General features: G+C 45.5%; 1 protein-coding gene across 1 annotated transcript in view; it reads left to right on the top strand.

The window, feature by feature from the left end:
* The window catches only part of slc23a3 (solute carrier family 23 member 3), a 140,462-nt gene that overhangs the window by 22,055 nt on the left and 101,329 nt on the right, over window positions 1-17,078 (top strand). The window contains exons 4-5 of the mRNA XM_087989351.1: window positions 6,484-6,569; window positions 11,211-11,392. Of these exons, the coding sequence (XP_087845477.1) occupies window positions 6,484-6,569; window positions 11,211-11,392 (268 nt within the window). The remainder of the gene's footprint in view (window positions 1-6,483; window positions 6,570-11,210; window positions 11,393-17,078) is intronic.

The following is a 17,078-nucleotide window of genomic DNA, read 5'->3' on the forward strand; positions in this document are numbered from 1 at the left end:
AATTCGATATTCCGGATAGGCTGGAAATGTGTTGTTGGAAAAGCGCAGCAGGTCAGGCAGCATCCAGGGAACAGGAGAATCGACGTTTCGGGCATAAGCACTTCGGATACCTTTGTTCAATTCTAATCTACAGTGCCTCTGTAACTCTGTAACCATGGGCGGCACGGTGGCACAGTGGTTAGCACTGCTGCCTCACAGCGCCTGAGCCCCGGTTTCAATTCCTGCCTCAGGCGACTGACTGTGTGGAGTTTGCACATTCTCCCCGTGTCTGCGTGGGTTTCCTCCGGGTGCTCCGGTTTCCTCCCACAGTCCGAAGATGTGCAGGTCAGGTGAATTGGCCATGCTAAAATTGCCCGTAGTGTTAGGTAAGGGATAAATGTAGGGGCATGGGTGGGTTGCGCTTCGGCGGGTCGGTGTGGACTTGTTGGGCCGAAGGGCCTGTTTCCACGCTGTAATCTAATCTAAATCTAATCTAAAAAAGCAGAGACAGCAAATGAATAAAATTCAAGCTATTTAAAAGCCTGCAATTCTTTTCTTGTTGCATTGCTAGTAACAATGCTGTGTTGATTAACTGGTAATTCCTGATGATTCCGGAATACCGCTGGGGTCTTAATAATGCCATGTTGCGATGTCATGTGCATGCACCTTTAAGGGGACATAGCTCAACTTACTGTCAATCATTATCACCGAAGACAGGATATGGTATACCAGCTACATAGCTTGTTGTTAGTCTAGAAGCAGGAGTGGAGCTAAGACCATAGGAAATTGAACAGAAGTTGGCCATTCAGCCCTTTGAGCCTGTTCTGCCATTCAATAGGATCATGGCTGATCCAACGTTCCAACTAGATTATTATACTTAGACTTCAGTTCATTTGGTCATAATTTTATCTTCAAATAAAGAACCCAACTTATTATTTAACCAATCAACTTATTGTTTAACCAATCATTGGTACTTTTGCATCAAAGAGAAGATGACAACAGCACCCCATATGGGAGGATAAAGATTCAGCCCATCAGTTCTGTTTTACCATTCACCTGGATTCATAGGACTGCTACAGTGTGGAAACAGAACACTCAGCCCATGGAGTCCACACTGACTATCCAAAAAGCATCTTTCCAAGACCTAACCCCTACCCTATAACCCTGCATTTCCCCATGGGTAATTCCCCTTAGCCTACATATTCCTGCACACTATGAGCCATTTACCATGGCCAATCAACCCAAACCTGCACATCTTTGGACAATGGAAGGAAACTGGAGCACCCAGAGAAAACCCACACAGACTCAGTGAGAATGTGCTAACTCCACACAGGCAGTTACCTGAGGATGGAATTGAACCTGGGTCCCTGGCGCTGTGAGGCAGCACTGATGGTATCTTAACCCTATGTACTTGCCTTAGTACAGATACACATGCCAATATAAAAAATCCACTAATCTCAAAAATTTCAATTGATCCCTTTCCCAGCCTCAACAGTGTTTAGGGTGAGAGATTTCCAAATCTCCACACACTTTGTGTGAAAAACTGCTGACAGACATCACTCCTGAAAGCTCTCCGCCTCCATGTTCTGGACTCCCGCACCAGAGAGAGGTGTTTCTCTCTGTCAATTTACTTCTACTCAAAATCTATTTGGTCTCAATTCTCCCAACTCCTATCATTATCTTTAACACCTACATTTCAAACACTCCTTCGCCTCTGGACCCAAGGGAATTTCAGCCTAGCCTCGGCAACATGCCTCTTTATTGAACCCTTTCAGTTCCAGTGTTGGGAAGATAGGTTTTAGGGCCAATCAAGGATAGCAGTGGGAAGTTGTGCGTGGAGTCCGATGTGCTAAATGAATATCTTTTGTCAATATTCACACTGGAAAAAGACAATGTTGTCGGAGAGAATACTCAGACGCAGGCTACTAGACTAGATGGGATTGAGTTTCACAAGGATAGGATTTATCTGAGTATTCTCTGGGAAGCCAGAGAGGAGATTGCAGAGCCTTTGACTTTGATCTTTATATCGTCATTTACTACAGGAATAGTGCCAGAAGAGTGAAGGACGGCAAATGTTGTCTCCTTGTTCAAGAAGGGGAGTAGAGACAACCCTAGTAATTTTAGATTAGTGAGCCTTACTTTGGTTGTGAGTAAAGTGTTGGTAAAGCTTATAAGAGACAGGATTTATAATCATCTAGAGAAGAATAAGTTGATTAGGGATAGTCAACACAGTTTTATGAAGGATAGGCCATGCCTCACAAACCTTATTGAGTTTTTCGAGATAGTAACCAAACAGGTGGTTGGGGGTAAAGTGGTTGGTGTGGTGTATGTGGATTTCAGTAAGGCATTTCATAAGGTTCCCCACAAAGTTCAGAGGCATGGGATTGAGGGTGCAGTTTGATCAGAAATTGGCTAGTTGAAAGAAGGCAGAAGGCGGTGGTTGATGGGAAATGGTCATCCTGGAGTTCAGTTACCAGTGGTATACTGCAAGGATCTGTTTTGGGGCCACTGCTGTTTGTCATTTTTATAAATGAGCTAATTGTGGGTGTAGAAGGATGTGTTAGTAAATTTGCGGATGACACTAAGGTCAGTGGATTTGTTGATAGTGCTGAAGGATGTTGCAGGTTACAGAGGGACATAGATAAGCTGCAGAGCTGGGCTGAGGTGGCAAACGGAGTTTCATGCGGAAAAGTGTGAGATGATTCACTTTGGAAGGAACAACAGGAATAAAGAGAATTGGGCTAATGGTAAGAGTCTTGGTCATGTAGATGAGCAGAGACATCTCGGTGTCCATTTACATAGATCCCTGAAAGTTGCCACCCAGGTTGATAAGGTTGTTCAGATGCCATATGGTGTGTTAGCTTTTACTGATGGAAGGATTATGTTTCAGAGCCATGAAGTCATGCTGCAGCTGTTCAAAACTCTGGTGCGACCGCACTTGGAGTATTACATACAGTTCTGGTCACCGCATTATAGGAAGGATGTGGAAGCTTTGGAAAGGGTGCAAAGGAGATTTATCAGGATATTACCTGGTATGGAGGGAAGGTCTCATGAGGAAAGGCTGATTTCATTAAAGGGAAGACTTAGATTAGATTCCCTACAGTGTGGAAACAGGCCCTTTGGCCCAACCAGTCCACACTGACCCTCCAAAGAATAACCGACCCAGACCCATTTCTCTCTGACTAATGCACCTAACAGTATGGAAATTTAGCATGGTCAACTCACCTAACCTGCACATCTTTGGATTGTGGGAAGACACCAGTGCACCTGGAGGAAACCCATACAGACACAGGGAGAATGTGCAAACTCCACACCGACAGTCATCCGAGGCTGGAATCAAACCTGGGACCCTGGGGCTGTGAGGCAGCAGTGCTAACCACTGAGCCACTGTGCCACTCACTTAATTGTGACATTTAAGGTAATCAGAGGATTAGATAGGGTGGACAGGGAGAGCCTTTTTCCTCAAATGGTGATGGCTAGCATGAGGGGACATCACTTTAAATTGAGGGGTGATAGATATAGGACAGATGTCAGAGGTAGTTTCGTTACTCAGAGAGTAGTAGGGGCATGAAAGGCACTGCCTACAACAATAGTAGACTTGCCAACTTTAAGGGCATTTAAATGGTCATTGGATAAACATACGGATGAAATTGGAATAGTGTAGGTTAGATGGGCTTCAGATTGCTTCCACAGGTCGGCACCACATCGAGGGCTGAAGTGCCTGTACTGCGCTGTAATATTCTATGTTCTATGTTACTTGCTGTCTATGACTTTCCTACATGTTGAAACACCATAGAGCATAGACATGACAGAAAGAGAGAGAATGTTACAGCAAAGTCTCACTTTTTCAACCTTCTAACAAAGATCCCCACAAAACCTAATGAGAAGGGGGACCCTGACTTTCGGGAACTCTCACTGATCTCCCAATTGTAGATCAGTGTGCATCTGTCAGGTCAAAATCCTGTACCTTGCTTCCTAACAGCAAAGATACCTACAGCCTAAAGACTACAGCAGTTCAAGAAGGCAGCTCACCCCATCCTTCTCTGGGGCATCAGGGAATTGGCACAACACTCAAGAAGCTTGATACCATCCAGAACAAAGCACCCCAGTAGATTGATAGCACATCCACAAACATCCACTCCCTCTACCACCAACGCACAGTTGCGGCAGTGTGTACTAACTACAACATGCACTGCAGAAACTTGCCAAAGATCCAAATAGACAGCACCTTCCAAACTCATGACCACTTTCATCAAGAAGGACATGGGCAGTGGATACCTAGGAACACCATCAAGTTCCCCTCCAAGCAACGCACCATCCCAACTTGGAAATATATCGTCATTCCATCAGTGTCACTGGGTCAAAATCCTGGAATCCCCTCCCTAAGAGCAACCTACAGCACATGGACTGCACCAGTTCATGAAGGCAGCTCATCCCCATCTTCTCAAGGGGCAACTGAAGATGGGCAATAAATACTGGCCATAATCCATGAGCGAATATAAAACGCTGGCAGGTGCCATGACTAAATGAAATACGTTTGTGCACAATATGAGACCTAAGGGACTTGGGTAGAGTCAGTTGTATTCAGAATATGTATCAGCTTGACATATCATTCACTGACTCCGAGTTCTGGTACATTCTAAAAGCAGCTCATTTGTTCTACCAGCACAGGGGCCCTCAGATCACTAAAATATCGCCTGACTAACTGAAGAAAGTGTCATTCTGGAAATGGAAAAGTTGTCAGGCAATTTCTTAAAGTTCTCTGCTTTGTCTCTGAAAGGGGTTCGTGCAAGGCTTTGGTCTTCAAGATCGTTCAGCAGTCTGCCCTGTTCTTGACAGGCTGGTTTACTCTTAATTAAAATGCGGCTGAACTGCTTTTTGCACAGTTTTCTCACATTAATCTCTGTCCTCCCTGCTTCCTCTGTCTTCCATTTGGTGCCTGTTGTATCACGCGGGCCCCATTTGTCTCCCTGCCTTGGTTCCAGTCAGCTTGGATCATGGCCAAAGGGGCAGGAGCCTGAACACTAGCCTGAGTCAGAGCTCCTCTTGTTGGCTGTTCACTGCATCAGGAACTGAACCTCACACACCAGAAAGGAGCCACCTCCCATCCCTGGTCTCCGCTTCATGGGTAATCTCAGTTGAGTCAGGGAAACACCTTGGGTCAAGGACAATAGGCTCCAGGAGAGGAATACATGGGTGAGGCACAGAGCGGAGGGGAGTGCGGTTGATAAGTAGCGATTCTATCCCTCAGCACCATCGCCCTACTCGAAATGCAGACAAGACTAAATTAAACGCCTAGGCAATGCCTGCCACAGGTTACACTCGAAATAAAGCCACGTAGACGAAGAACAGAAGCAAATTTCAGAATCTTAAGGAGTAAAAGGGGTAAAACTAACTGTTCTGGAAAAGTTCCTTCATTCCGTCTTGACCGCCCCCCCACCCTTACAATGTGTGAGCTATAACTCAGAATTGACACTAGGTTAGGAGGTTGCTCTTCAGAACACATGGTTGTGGAGATCGGAAGTCAGTCATCACAGCTCCAGCACATCTCTGCAGGAGTTCCTCAGGGTAGTGTCCTAGGTTCAACCATCTTCAGCTGCTTCATCGATGGCCTTCCTTCCATCAGAAGATCAGAAGTGGGGATGTTCACTGGGCTGCTAGATTGGCATGTAACATTTGCCTCCCACAGTATCAGGCATTGATCCACCTCCAGTAAGAGGGAACCTAACCATCTCCTCCTGACACTTCAATGATATTGCCCTCACTGAATCCTCCACTATCAACATGATGAGGGTTACCATTGATCAGAAACTGAACTGGCCTAGCCATATAAATACAACAGCAGGTCAGCGGTTAGGAATCCTCCTGTGAGTAACTCACCTCCTGGCTCCCCAAAGCCAGTCGACCATCTACAAGCCACAAGTCAGGAATATTCCCCACTTGCCTGGATGGGTGCAGCCCCAACAACACTCAAGAAGTTTGGCACCATCCAAACAAAGCAGCCGGCTTCATTGGCAACCCATCAATTACTTTTAAGTTTCACCATCAATCTTATTTTGTCTATGCTAAGTCTCGGCCCTGCCCAATTCTCAATAGTAGAGAACAGACATTGAAACGGAAGTGGCACTTGTCCAAGGTAAGAAGGTAATTTACTGTCTGATAGCAAAAGGTACAGACTTCGTTATCAGTGAAGCATAACTACTAAGGACTCTAACATTATGTACAGAACGCATCTGTTCCCTTTGCATATTCATGTGGCCCTCAAAAGCTGTGTGACATGGTCAGGGTGGGTGGAACTCAGTAGTAGGTGAAACACACACTAACTGCTTGTGAACCATTACCTTATAAATGCATAACCATTTACCTTAGAAATTGCTTGCAGTGCTACAACAGTGATGACAATTCACATGCCTTTTGCTGGCTGGATTGGGCCATCTTGAGAAGGAGGAAGGTGTTAGAGAAATGCAAAACTCCTTCCATCTTTCTGTCGTTTGACCAATACAGGTTCGGATGTGGCCTTACTCTGTGAAGGAGCTCAGTGCCCAGAGACAGACCTCACACTGAGGAAGTGGAAAAGCACCTTGTGTGAAGTAAGATGTTTTCAAAATTGGCACATTGTAAGGTCTGGGGTCAGTCAAGGGGTACCACCTATCCTTCAACCTGCATGCTTCAGATGGAAGCTGCCCAGTGAGCATGCTCCATCAGGGTTGAATGGGATCCTCGGCTGAGGGTAATCTTAATGAAGTACTGGTTTGACTTTATTTGGAGTATGGCGCCTCCTCCTGGGCACTTTTGAAAGGATACAAAGGGATTGGAGAGGGTGCAGAGAAGATTCAGAAGGCTGGTCCCAGGGCTAAAGAGGGTGTGGAATCAGGAGCAGGCCATTAGCCCTTTAAAGAGGAGAAAGGGAGGACGGCAGATGCTGGAGATCAGAGTCGAAGGGTGTGGTGCTGGAACAGCACAGCAGGTCAGGCAGCATCCGAGGAGCAGGAGAATTGATGGTTCAGGCCTAAGACCTTCATCACACATTCTTGATGAAGGGCTTAGGCCTGAAACGTCAACTCGCCTGCTCCTCGGATTCTGCCTGACCTGCTGTGTTTTGCCAATGCCACACTTTTCAACATTAGGCTCTTTGAACCTCTTTCACAGTTCAGTAAGGTCATGGTTGATCTGGTATGGTCTCATCTCCACTTTCCCGTTTGTCCCCACGACCCTGTATTCTCTTATAAGATCATAAGATACAGGAACAGAATTAGGCCACTTGGCCCATCAAGTCTGTGTCACTATTTGATCATGGCTGATATTTTTTAACTCCATTCTTCTGCTTTCTCCCCATTACTTTTAATCTGCTTACTAATCAAGAATCTTTCTATCTCTGTCTTACATATACTCAGTGACGTGACCTCCACAGCCCTCTGTGGCCATGAGTTCCCACAGATTCACCACCCTCTGGCTGAAGAAATTCCTCCTTACCTCAGTTCTAAAGGTTACCCCTTCGCTCTGAGGTTGTGCCCTCAGGTCCTGGTCTCTCCTATTAGCGGAAACATCTTCTCCACATCCACTCTATCCAGGCCTCTCAGTATTCTGTAAGTTTCAAACGGACCCCGCCTCATCCTTCTGAACTCCATCGAGTAGAGACCCAGAGTTCTCAACCGCATCCAATGCCAGTACATCCTTAGGTACAAGGTCCAACACTGATCACAATATTCCAAATGTGGTCTGACCAGACCCTTATGCAGCCTCAGCAGTACATCTCTGCTTTTATAGAGTCACACAGACAGAAACAGACCCTTTAGTCCATGCTGACCATAATCCCAAACTAGTCTAGTCCCACCTGTCTGCATTTGGCCCACATCCTCCCAAACCTTTCCTATTCTGAACTTAACCAAATGTCTTTTAAATGTAGTATCCGGACCCACATCCACCACTTCCTCTGGAAGTTCATTCCACATCTGAATCACTCTCTGCGTAAACAAGTTCAAGTTTAAGAATAGCTTATTCCCTGCTTGTATTAGATTTCTGAATGAACCTCTCAAATTTCAAATCTAATGTCAATCTTGTTGTTTGCGCACCTTCTCTGCAGCCGTAACTTTATATTCCTCACTTTGCTCAATCACCTGATGATCGTTGGATGGCATGATCTGCCTGTCTCGCACACAAAACACAACGTTTCACTGTACTTAGGTACATGTGACAATAATAAATCAAATCAAATCAAAAGTTGCCCTACGTGTTCTTTTTAAAGCTTTCTCCTCTCACCTTAAAAATATGCCCCCTAGCCTTGAACCCCCACACCGTGGGGAAAAGACCTTTGCTATTCACCTTATCCATGCCCTTCATGATGTCACGATTTGGAGATGCCGGTGTTGGACTGGGGTGTACAAAGTTAAAAATCACACAGCACCAGGTTATATTAAACCTGGTGTTTTTTAACTTCATGATTTCATACACCTCAATAAAGTCACCCCTCAACTTCCTATGGTCCAGTGAAAAAAGTCGCAGCCTTTCCAGCCTATTTTTATAACTCAAACCCTCCATTCCCAGTAACATCCTGGTAAATCTTTTCTGAACCCTCTCCAATTTAATAATAAACTTCCTATAACAAGGTGACCAGAATTGCACATAATACTCCAGAAGAGGCCTCACCAACATCCTGTACAACCTCAACATGACATCCCAACTCCTGCACTCAATAGTCTGAGCAATGAAGGCAAGCAAGCTAAACACCTTCTTAACCACCCTATCTGTGATGCAAATTTCAAAGAATTATGTACCTGAACTCCTAGGTCTCTCTGTTCGACAACACTCCCCAGGGCCTGACCATTAATTGTATAGGTGCTGCTGTTGTTTGTTTTACTAAACTGCAAAATACCTTGCATTTATCCAAATTCAACTCCAACTGCCACTCTTCAGTCATCGACCTAATTGATTAAGATCTATTCTATCCCTTTTGAAATGAATGTTATCATTGCATTTGCCTTCCTAACTGCCACCTGAATCTACATGTTAATCTGAACTAGATCCTCAACTGTGACTCCTGAGTCTCTTTGTACTCAGATTTCTGAAGACTCTCCCTGTTTAGAAAATAGTCAATGCCTCTATTCTTCCTATCAAAGGGCATAACCTCACACTTTCCCACATTATATTCCATCTGCCACTTCTTTGTCCACTCTCTTAGCCTGCCCGAGTCTTTCTGCAGCCTTCCTGCTTGCTCAACACTACCTGTCCCTCCACCTATCTTTGTGTCATCTTAGCAAACTTAGCAACAATATCCTCAGTCCCTTTGTCCAGATCATTAATGAATCACGTGAATAGTTGTGGTCCCAACACTGACCCCTGTAGAGCTCCACCAGTCACTGGCTGCCATCCAGAAAAAGACCCCTTTATCCCCACTCTTTGCTTTCTGCCTGTCAGATAATCCTCTGTTCATGCCAGTACCTTGCCCCATAACACCATGGGCTCATCTTATTTAGCAGTTTCCTGTGCGGCATCTTGTCAAAGGCCTTCTGGAAATCCAAATAGATCACGTCCACTGGCTCTCCTTTGTCTAACTCACTCAAAGGATTCTAACAGATATGTCAGGTGTGACCTCCCCTTGACAAAGCCATGTTGACTGAGCCCTACATTACAAAGCATTTCCAAGTACTCCGCAATCTCCTCCTTAATAATGGACTTTAAAATCTTACAATGACTGAGGATACTCTAACTGGCCACTAGTTTCCTTTCTTCTGCCTCCTTCCCTTCTGAAACAGGGATGTTACATCAGCTATTTTCCAGTCCTCTGGGATCCTCCCTGTCTCCAGTGATTCCTGAAAGATCCCCACTAACACCTCCACAATCTCCTCAGCTATCTCTTTCTGAACTCTGGGGTGTGGTCCATCCAGTCCGGGTGATTTATCTAACTTCAGGCCATTCAGCTTTACCAGTACCTTCTCCTTAGTGGTAGCCCCTACACTCACCTCTGCCCCCAATTCTGTTGAAGTTCTGGTTTGCTGCCTTCCACTGTGAAAGTTGATGCAAAGTATCTATTCAGTACCTGCCTTATTTCTTTATTCCCCATTACTATTTCTCCAGACTTAGTTTCCACTGGCCCATTGTCCATTGTTTCCTCTTTCTTACCTTTTATAGATCTAAAAAAAGTCTCTGGCAATCTTCTCTTCTATTACTAGCTAGTTTACTTCATATTTCATCTTCTCCCCCTCTTATTGCTTTTAGATCCTCTGCTGGTTTTTAAAGACTTCCCAATCCTCTGGCTTCCCACTAATCTTCACCACATTGTATGCTTTTATTTTGCTTTCTGCTGTCCCTGGCTTCCCTTGCCAGCCACGGTTCCCTCATCCTCCCCTTAGTATGTTTCTTCTTCCTTGGGATGAATTTCTGCAGTGCTTTCCGGGTTACCCTCAGAAACTCCTGCCATTACTGCTCCACCATCTTCCCTGCTAGGCTCCCCTTCCAATCAGCCCTCACCAGCTCCTCCCTTATGTCTTTGTTGTTACCTTTACTCAATTGTAATACCGTTACATCTGATTCAATCTACTCCCTCTCAAACTGCAGGGTGTATTTGATCATATTATGGTCAATGCCCCTAGGGGTTCCTTCACCTTCAGCTCCCTAATCAAGCTCCCAAATCCAGAATTGCCTGTTTCCTACTGGACTCTATCACAAGCCGTTCCAACAAACCATCTTGGAGACATTCCACAAATACCTTTTCTTGGGATCCGCTACCAACCTGATTTTCCCAGTTTACTTGCACGTTGAAGTCTCCCATGTTTATTGTAAGAGTGCCTTGCTTACATTCCTTTCCTATCTCCTGACATACTTTCTGCCGCGCATCCTGACTACTGCTAGCAGGCCACTAGTTGCAGGGATAGGGTAGGGAAGTGGGTCTGGGTGGGAGACTCTTTGGAGTGCAATGGGCTGAATGGCCTGCTTCCACACTGTAGGGATTCTATGACTAGTAACATTTGTGAAGCAGATGGAGTTTCCCCCAACGGTTGACAATTGTTCCATCATTAGACTCCTATATCGAAATTTCTTTTAAAACATTTTAAAAATTGAATTCAAATCCCACCATTGTGGGATTCGATCCCAGGTCCCCAGAACATTACCTGCACCTCTGGATGAGTAGCCCAGTGACAATCCCACACGATTACACCCTTCCCTGGCTGGTGGGAAGAGACTAGGTGAGAGAGGGGGGAGCTAACAAATTCTTCTGTTTAACATGCTTCCAGGTACGTGGCGCCATCGTTGTTTCGGGAATTCTACAAGTGTTCCTGGGATTTTCGGGACTGCAGGGCCTGGTGTTCCGACATTGTGGTCCCATGGTGCTGGCTCCCATGCTGTCAATAATTGGCCTGTCCTGCTACAAAGAGGTGGCACATTTCAGCTCATTGCACTGGGGTGTGACTGCTCTGTGAGTACCACCCACTCAAATATATCAATGGATGTGACAAATATGAATTGCCTATCACACTGATTTATCGTTACAGACCAGACCCCCTCAAAATATTTCAAGAAAGTAGCCCAGACCCTCACTTTTCTCATTGTTTTAAGCGGGAGTAAAGTGGATATTCCAGAAGGGATGCAGCTGGCCCAACCACTCAGTTTTAAACAAATCAGAATTTATTTACACACCACCGAATGAAACACAAACCAAAGAGAGCAGAATATAGAATAACAATTATTTGAAAACCCGACTGACGCAATACTCTCCCCCCCCATGACACGAAGCTGTTCCAACTTCCTGCAGCATCCCATAAACACACCCCTTGGCCAAAAGGTAAATTCAAACCCAGGTTCTGACCAGGAGAGAGACATTGCAGAGAGGATCAGCCAGGGATCATTGGCTGAAACATGGAAGCTCTTCTTTTCCCAGCAGCTTCTCGGGATCCCCAGCTCAAACTAAACCAAACGAGAAAATTCCCTGGGAGAAAGTGAGGACTGCAGATGCTGGAGATCAGAGTCGAGAGTGCGGGTGCTGGAAAAACACAGCAGGTCAGGCAACGTCCGAGGAGCAGGAGAATCGATGCTTCGGTCATAGGTCCTTCATCAGGAATGAGGTTTGTGTGCCGGGGTGGGGGGGGGGGGGGGGGTGCTGAGAGATAAATGGGAGGGTGTGGGGCTGGGGGCAAGGTAGCTGAGAGTGTGATGGGTATGTAATTCCCAGCTACCTTCACCCCAGCCACACCCCCATCCCATTTATGTCTCAGCTCCACCAGGCCCATAAACCACATTCCTGATAAAGATCTTATGCCCAAAACATTGATTTCCCTGCTCCTTGGATGCTGCCTGACCTGCTGTACATTTCTAGCACCACACTCTCGAATAAAATCCCTCAACTGGGAGAACTGGCCACTCCCCTTTCTTTGTACAATTGTTTTAGAAAAACCTAAAAGCCCTTTTTCCTTGATTACTGCTTTGGACAGTATCTGTTAGCCATTAGCAAAGTGGCCCAAACCCAGACAAATCAGAACCTCTGCTTTTTACAACCCCTTTTGATTAAAAACAAGGACAACATGACCTTGTTAAAGGAGCAACATCAGCATGTTGGGATGCAAGGTACAGATTTGACCCTGTTTGTCCTCCACATTAATTGCCTCCCACCTCCTGTTCATCTCATCCCATCAAACTACCCTTTCCTTGTTTAATGAGGGCATCACTGGCCAGGCCAGCATTTATTGTCCACCCCTAATTGCCCAGAGGGCAAATTAAGTGTCAGCCACATTGCTGTGGGTCTGGAGTCACATGCAGGCTAGATTTCTTTCCAGTTATAGGAAGGAAATTATTAGGCTAGAGAAGGTTCAGAAGAGATTTACCAGGATATTGCTTCGTTCAGAAGGTCTGAGTTATAAAGAAAGACTGGGACTTTTTCACTGGAGCGTAGGAGGTTGATAGAAGTTTATAAAATAATGGGGGGTATAGATGGAGTTAATGGTAGTTGTCTTTGCCCTAGGATGAGGCATTTCAGGACTAGGTGTATATGTTTAAGGTGAGAGGAAAGAGATTTTTTAAAAAAACATGAGGGGCAATTTTTTTACACAGACAGTGTTTCGCGTTTGGGACCTGGGTTCAATTCCAACCTCAGGTGACTGTCTGTGTGGAGTTTGCACATTCTCTCCATGTCTGTGTGGGTTTCCTCCCACAATCCAATGATGTGCAGGTTAGGGCGAATTGGCCATGCTAAATTGCCCATAGTGTTCAGGGATGGATAGGTTCGGCAAGGGTAAATATAGGGTAGGGGAATGGGTCTGGGTGGGTTACTCTTTGGAGGGTTGGTGTGGACTTGTTGGGCCGAAGGGGCTGTTTCTACACTATAAGGATTCTATTCACACTTTGTGATTAATGAATGGACGTGCCTTTGCATAGCACCTTTTACAGTCTGATGTTCTTCAAGACTAACAAACAGCTCTTGTTCAATGCCCAGTCACTGGCACCCTGCCGTCCTACCCAGCAGGCAATCTGCACACAGCAAAGTCCTGCAAAGCGCAACATTATGCGACCAGTTTGATATCAGGTGAGAGTTGGCTGAGCTGGGAATATTTGGCCAGAGTACTTCTCGTGAGTTTTCTTGGCAATTGTCTTCCAAATGGAGCCCCCTCCGTGGCCCTTTGTTAGGCCTCCATTACCTCCAGGCACCCACCACTTTGATGTTCTCCTGTTCCCTTCCTGTTCTCCACAGTCAGTCCAGCTGTCACACGACCCCTCATTCCTGTTCCATACCAGGGCTAGATCACCCATCAGCCTTGTACCTGCTGGTCTTAGAGTGGCTCTTGATCCTCCTCCTGCTCTGGTTTAAATCCATCCAAGGACCCGATCCCTCTCTCTGTAAGCGACTCAAGTTCTTGAATCCTTCGACAGCTGTACAGCCCTCTTTGTTCATTCAGGTTTCCTCTCTTTGACTCTCATTGGCTGTGTTTTTCAGATCCACCTTTCCAAATCTCTCGTCACCAGCCTGCCTTTTTGAACACGTTTTATTTGTTATTTTTTATTTGTTCATGGGACATCAGTGTCACTGACAAGGCAAGCATTTATCACTGATCCCCACTCACCCTTGAACTGAGAGGATTGTGGAGACATTTTAACCAGCAGCTATGAGTCAACCACACTGCATAGGGTTTAGAGTAAGCCAGACCAGGTGAAAACGGCAGATTTCCTTCCTTAGAATAGAACCAGAGATTTTTTTTTAAAATAACAATGAATGATACTTTCTCGATGCTCCAATTAGCTTTCGATTCCACATTTTATTACATTTAAATGTCTCCCGATGGTGGAACTTAAACCTACACCCCTCCCAAACCATTTGATTGTTAAGCCCATTGGCATTATCATTATCTTTAGATCGGGCGTTTGTACCATTTCAGGGATGGGCAAAAAAATGCTGGGCCAGCCAGCAACACCCACGTGTGAATAAAAAAGTCACTATTTGACTGTGCGACCAATATTTTTCTTCAGCTAACTTCTCGAGATCCTGTGCGAGCAGGAAAGGAGTGGGAATAGTTCAGAGCAAGATAAGCCAAACTGCTTGGGAAGAACATAACACGTCTCTAACTCAGCAGCAGCTTCAGTGGTACCAAGGCTGGGTGCAGGTCACATGACCTGCAATTTCCACCTGTCAGGAGAAGTGTTTTGCTGAGCAAACTACTCAATGCCTTTTGATGTTTAAATGCCAATCCTAGAGGCTCAGTTACCTTACAGTATACAGTGTACCATCGTGTGTCCGTGTAACGGGCAGAGTACCAGGAAGAAAAATCACAAAACGGAGAAGAAATAATTAATCAAGAATCTAATCAATCTATTGCACTCATAGAATCCCTACAGTGTGGAAACAGGCCGTTCAGCCCATCAATGCCACACAAACTCTCTGAAGAGTTACCCATTCCCCCCTACCCTATTACTCTACATTTACCCCAGACTAATGCACCTAACCTACACATCCCTGAACACTATGAGCAATTTAGCATGGTCAATCCACCCTAACCTATACATCCCTGAACACTATGGGCAATTTTGCATGGCCAATCCACCCTAACCTACACATCCCTGAACACTATGGGCAATTTAGCACAGCCAATCCACCCTAACCTATACATCCCTGAACACTATGGGCAATTTAGCACGGCCAATCCACCCTAACCTACACATCCCTGAACACTATGGGCAATTTAGCATGGCCAATCCACCCTAACCTACACATCCCTGAACACTATGGGACAATTTAGCACAGCCAATCCACCCTAACCTACACATCCCTGAACACTATGGGCAATTTAGCACGGCCAATCCACCCTAACCTACACATCCCTGAACACTATGGGCAATTTAGCACGGCTAGTACACCCTAACCTACACATCCCTGAACACTATGGGACAATTTAGCACGGCCAGTTCATCCTAACCTACACATCCCTGAATACTATGGGCAATTTAGCATGGCCAGTTCACCTAGTCTGCACAACTTAAACAGGATGACCCAGAGGGAATCCACGCAGACACGGGGAGAATGTTCAAACTCCACATAGACAGTCACCCGAGGCTGGGATTGAACCCAGGTTCCTGGTGCTGTGAGGCAGTGGTGCTAACCACTGAGCCCCCATGCCACTCTTCATGCACAATCCCAAAGTGCCTACACCCAAAACATTATTTCCTCCAGATCTCTTGTGCTGCAGTGGTAATGTCTCTATTTTTGGAACAGGAGGGCTGGGTTCAAGTCTCACCTACTCCAATTGTGTGTAATGCCATCCCTGAGCAGGACACCCAGATGTAGCACAGTGGTAATGCTCCTAACCCTAAACTAGGTGATCCAAGGTTCAAATCGCCAGCTGTTCTAGAGGTTAGTAATAACATCTCCAAGTAGGTTGGATAGAAAATAGGTAAAAATGGCAAGTTTTTAAAAATGTTTATTAGTTGTTTCTTTTCAAATTTTTGAAAAGTGGGAAACAAAGCAACCATTTGGACATGGGAAAATGTTTGCTCCAATCCTGCTCAGGGTCAATGATCAATCCCCGCCCAACCTATTCCCCTCAAAAATACTTGGCATCAGCATTGATTAGAAACTGGACTGGGACAAGCCAAATAAACACTACCATAGGTAGAATTGCCCTGGCCAGTCATTAAAATATAAAGGTATTGAGTGTTATGTTCAGAGTCTTTGATTCTCTTTGTTTATCACTAATAAAACATACACAGTGACGACAAGAGCAGGTGAGAGGCTAGGAATACTGCAGTGAATAACTCACCCCCTGACTCCCCAAAGCCTGTCCACCATCTACAAGGCACAAGTCAGGAGTGTGATGGAAAGGCAAAAGTGCAGTGTAAGGAAAGGCAAAAGTGAGTATTGCAGATGCTGGAGATTAGCATCAAGAGTGTGGTGCTGGAAAAGCACAGCAGGTCAGGTAGCATCCGAGGAGCAGGAAAATCGATGTTTCAGGCAAAAGCCTTTCATCAGGAATGAGGCTGGGAGCCTCGGGGATGGAGACTCTCCATGGAATCATAGAGATGTACAGCATGGAAACAGACCCTTCGGTCCAACCCCTCCATGCCGACCAATATCCCAACCCAATCTAGTCACCTGCCAGCACGCAGCCCATATCCCCCCAAACCCTTTCTATTCATATACCCATCCAAGTGCCTTTTAAATGTTGCAATTGTATCAGCCTCGAGCACTTCCTCTGGCAGTTCATTCCATACATGTACCACCCTCTGCGTGAAAATGTTGCCCCGCTCACCCTAAACCTATGCCCTCTAGTTCTGGACTCCCCCACCCCAGGGAAAAGACTTTGCCTATTTATCCTAACCATGCCTCTCATAATTTTATAAACCTTTTTAAGGTCACCCCTCAGCCTATGACGCTCCAGGGAAAACAGACCCAGCCCGTTCAGCCTCTCCCTCTAGCTCAAATCCTCCAACCCTGGCAACATCCTTGTAAATCTTTTTGGAACCCTTTCAAGTTTCACAACATCTTTCCGGTAGGAAGGAGACCAGAATTACACACAATATTCCAACAGTGGCCTAACCAATGTCCTGTACAGCCGCAATATGACCTCCCAACTCCTGTACTCAATACTCTGACCAATAAAGGAAAGCATACCAAACGCCGTTTT

This window comes from Chiloscyllium plagiosum, unplaced genomic scaffold (genome assembly GCF_037043375.1).
Source record: "Chiloscyllium plagiosum isolate Xiang-an unplaced genomic scaffold, Cpla_swu_hap1 HiC_scaffold_7, whole genome shotgun sequence".
NCBI lineage: Eukaryota > Metazoa > Chordata > Chondrichthyes > Orectolobiformes > Hemiscylliidae > Chiloscyllium > Chiloscyllium plagiosum.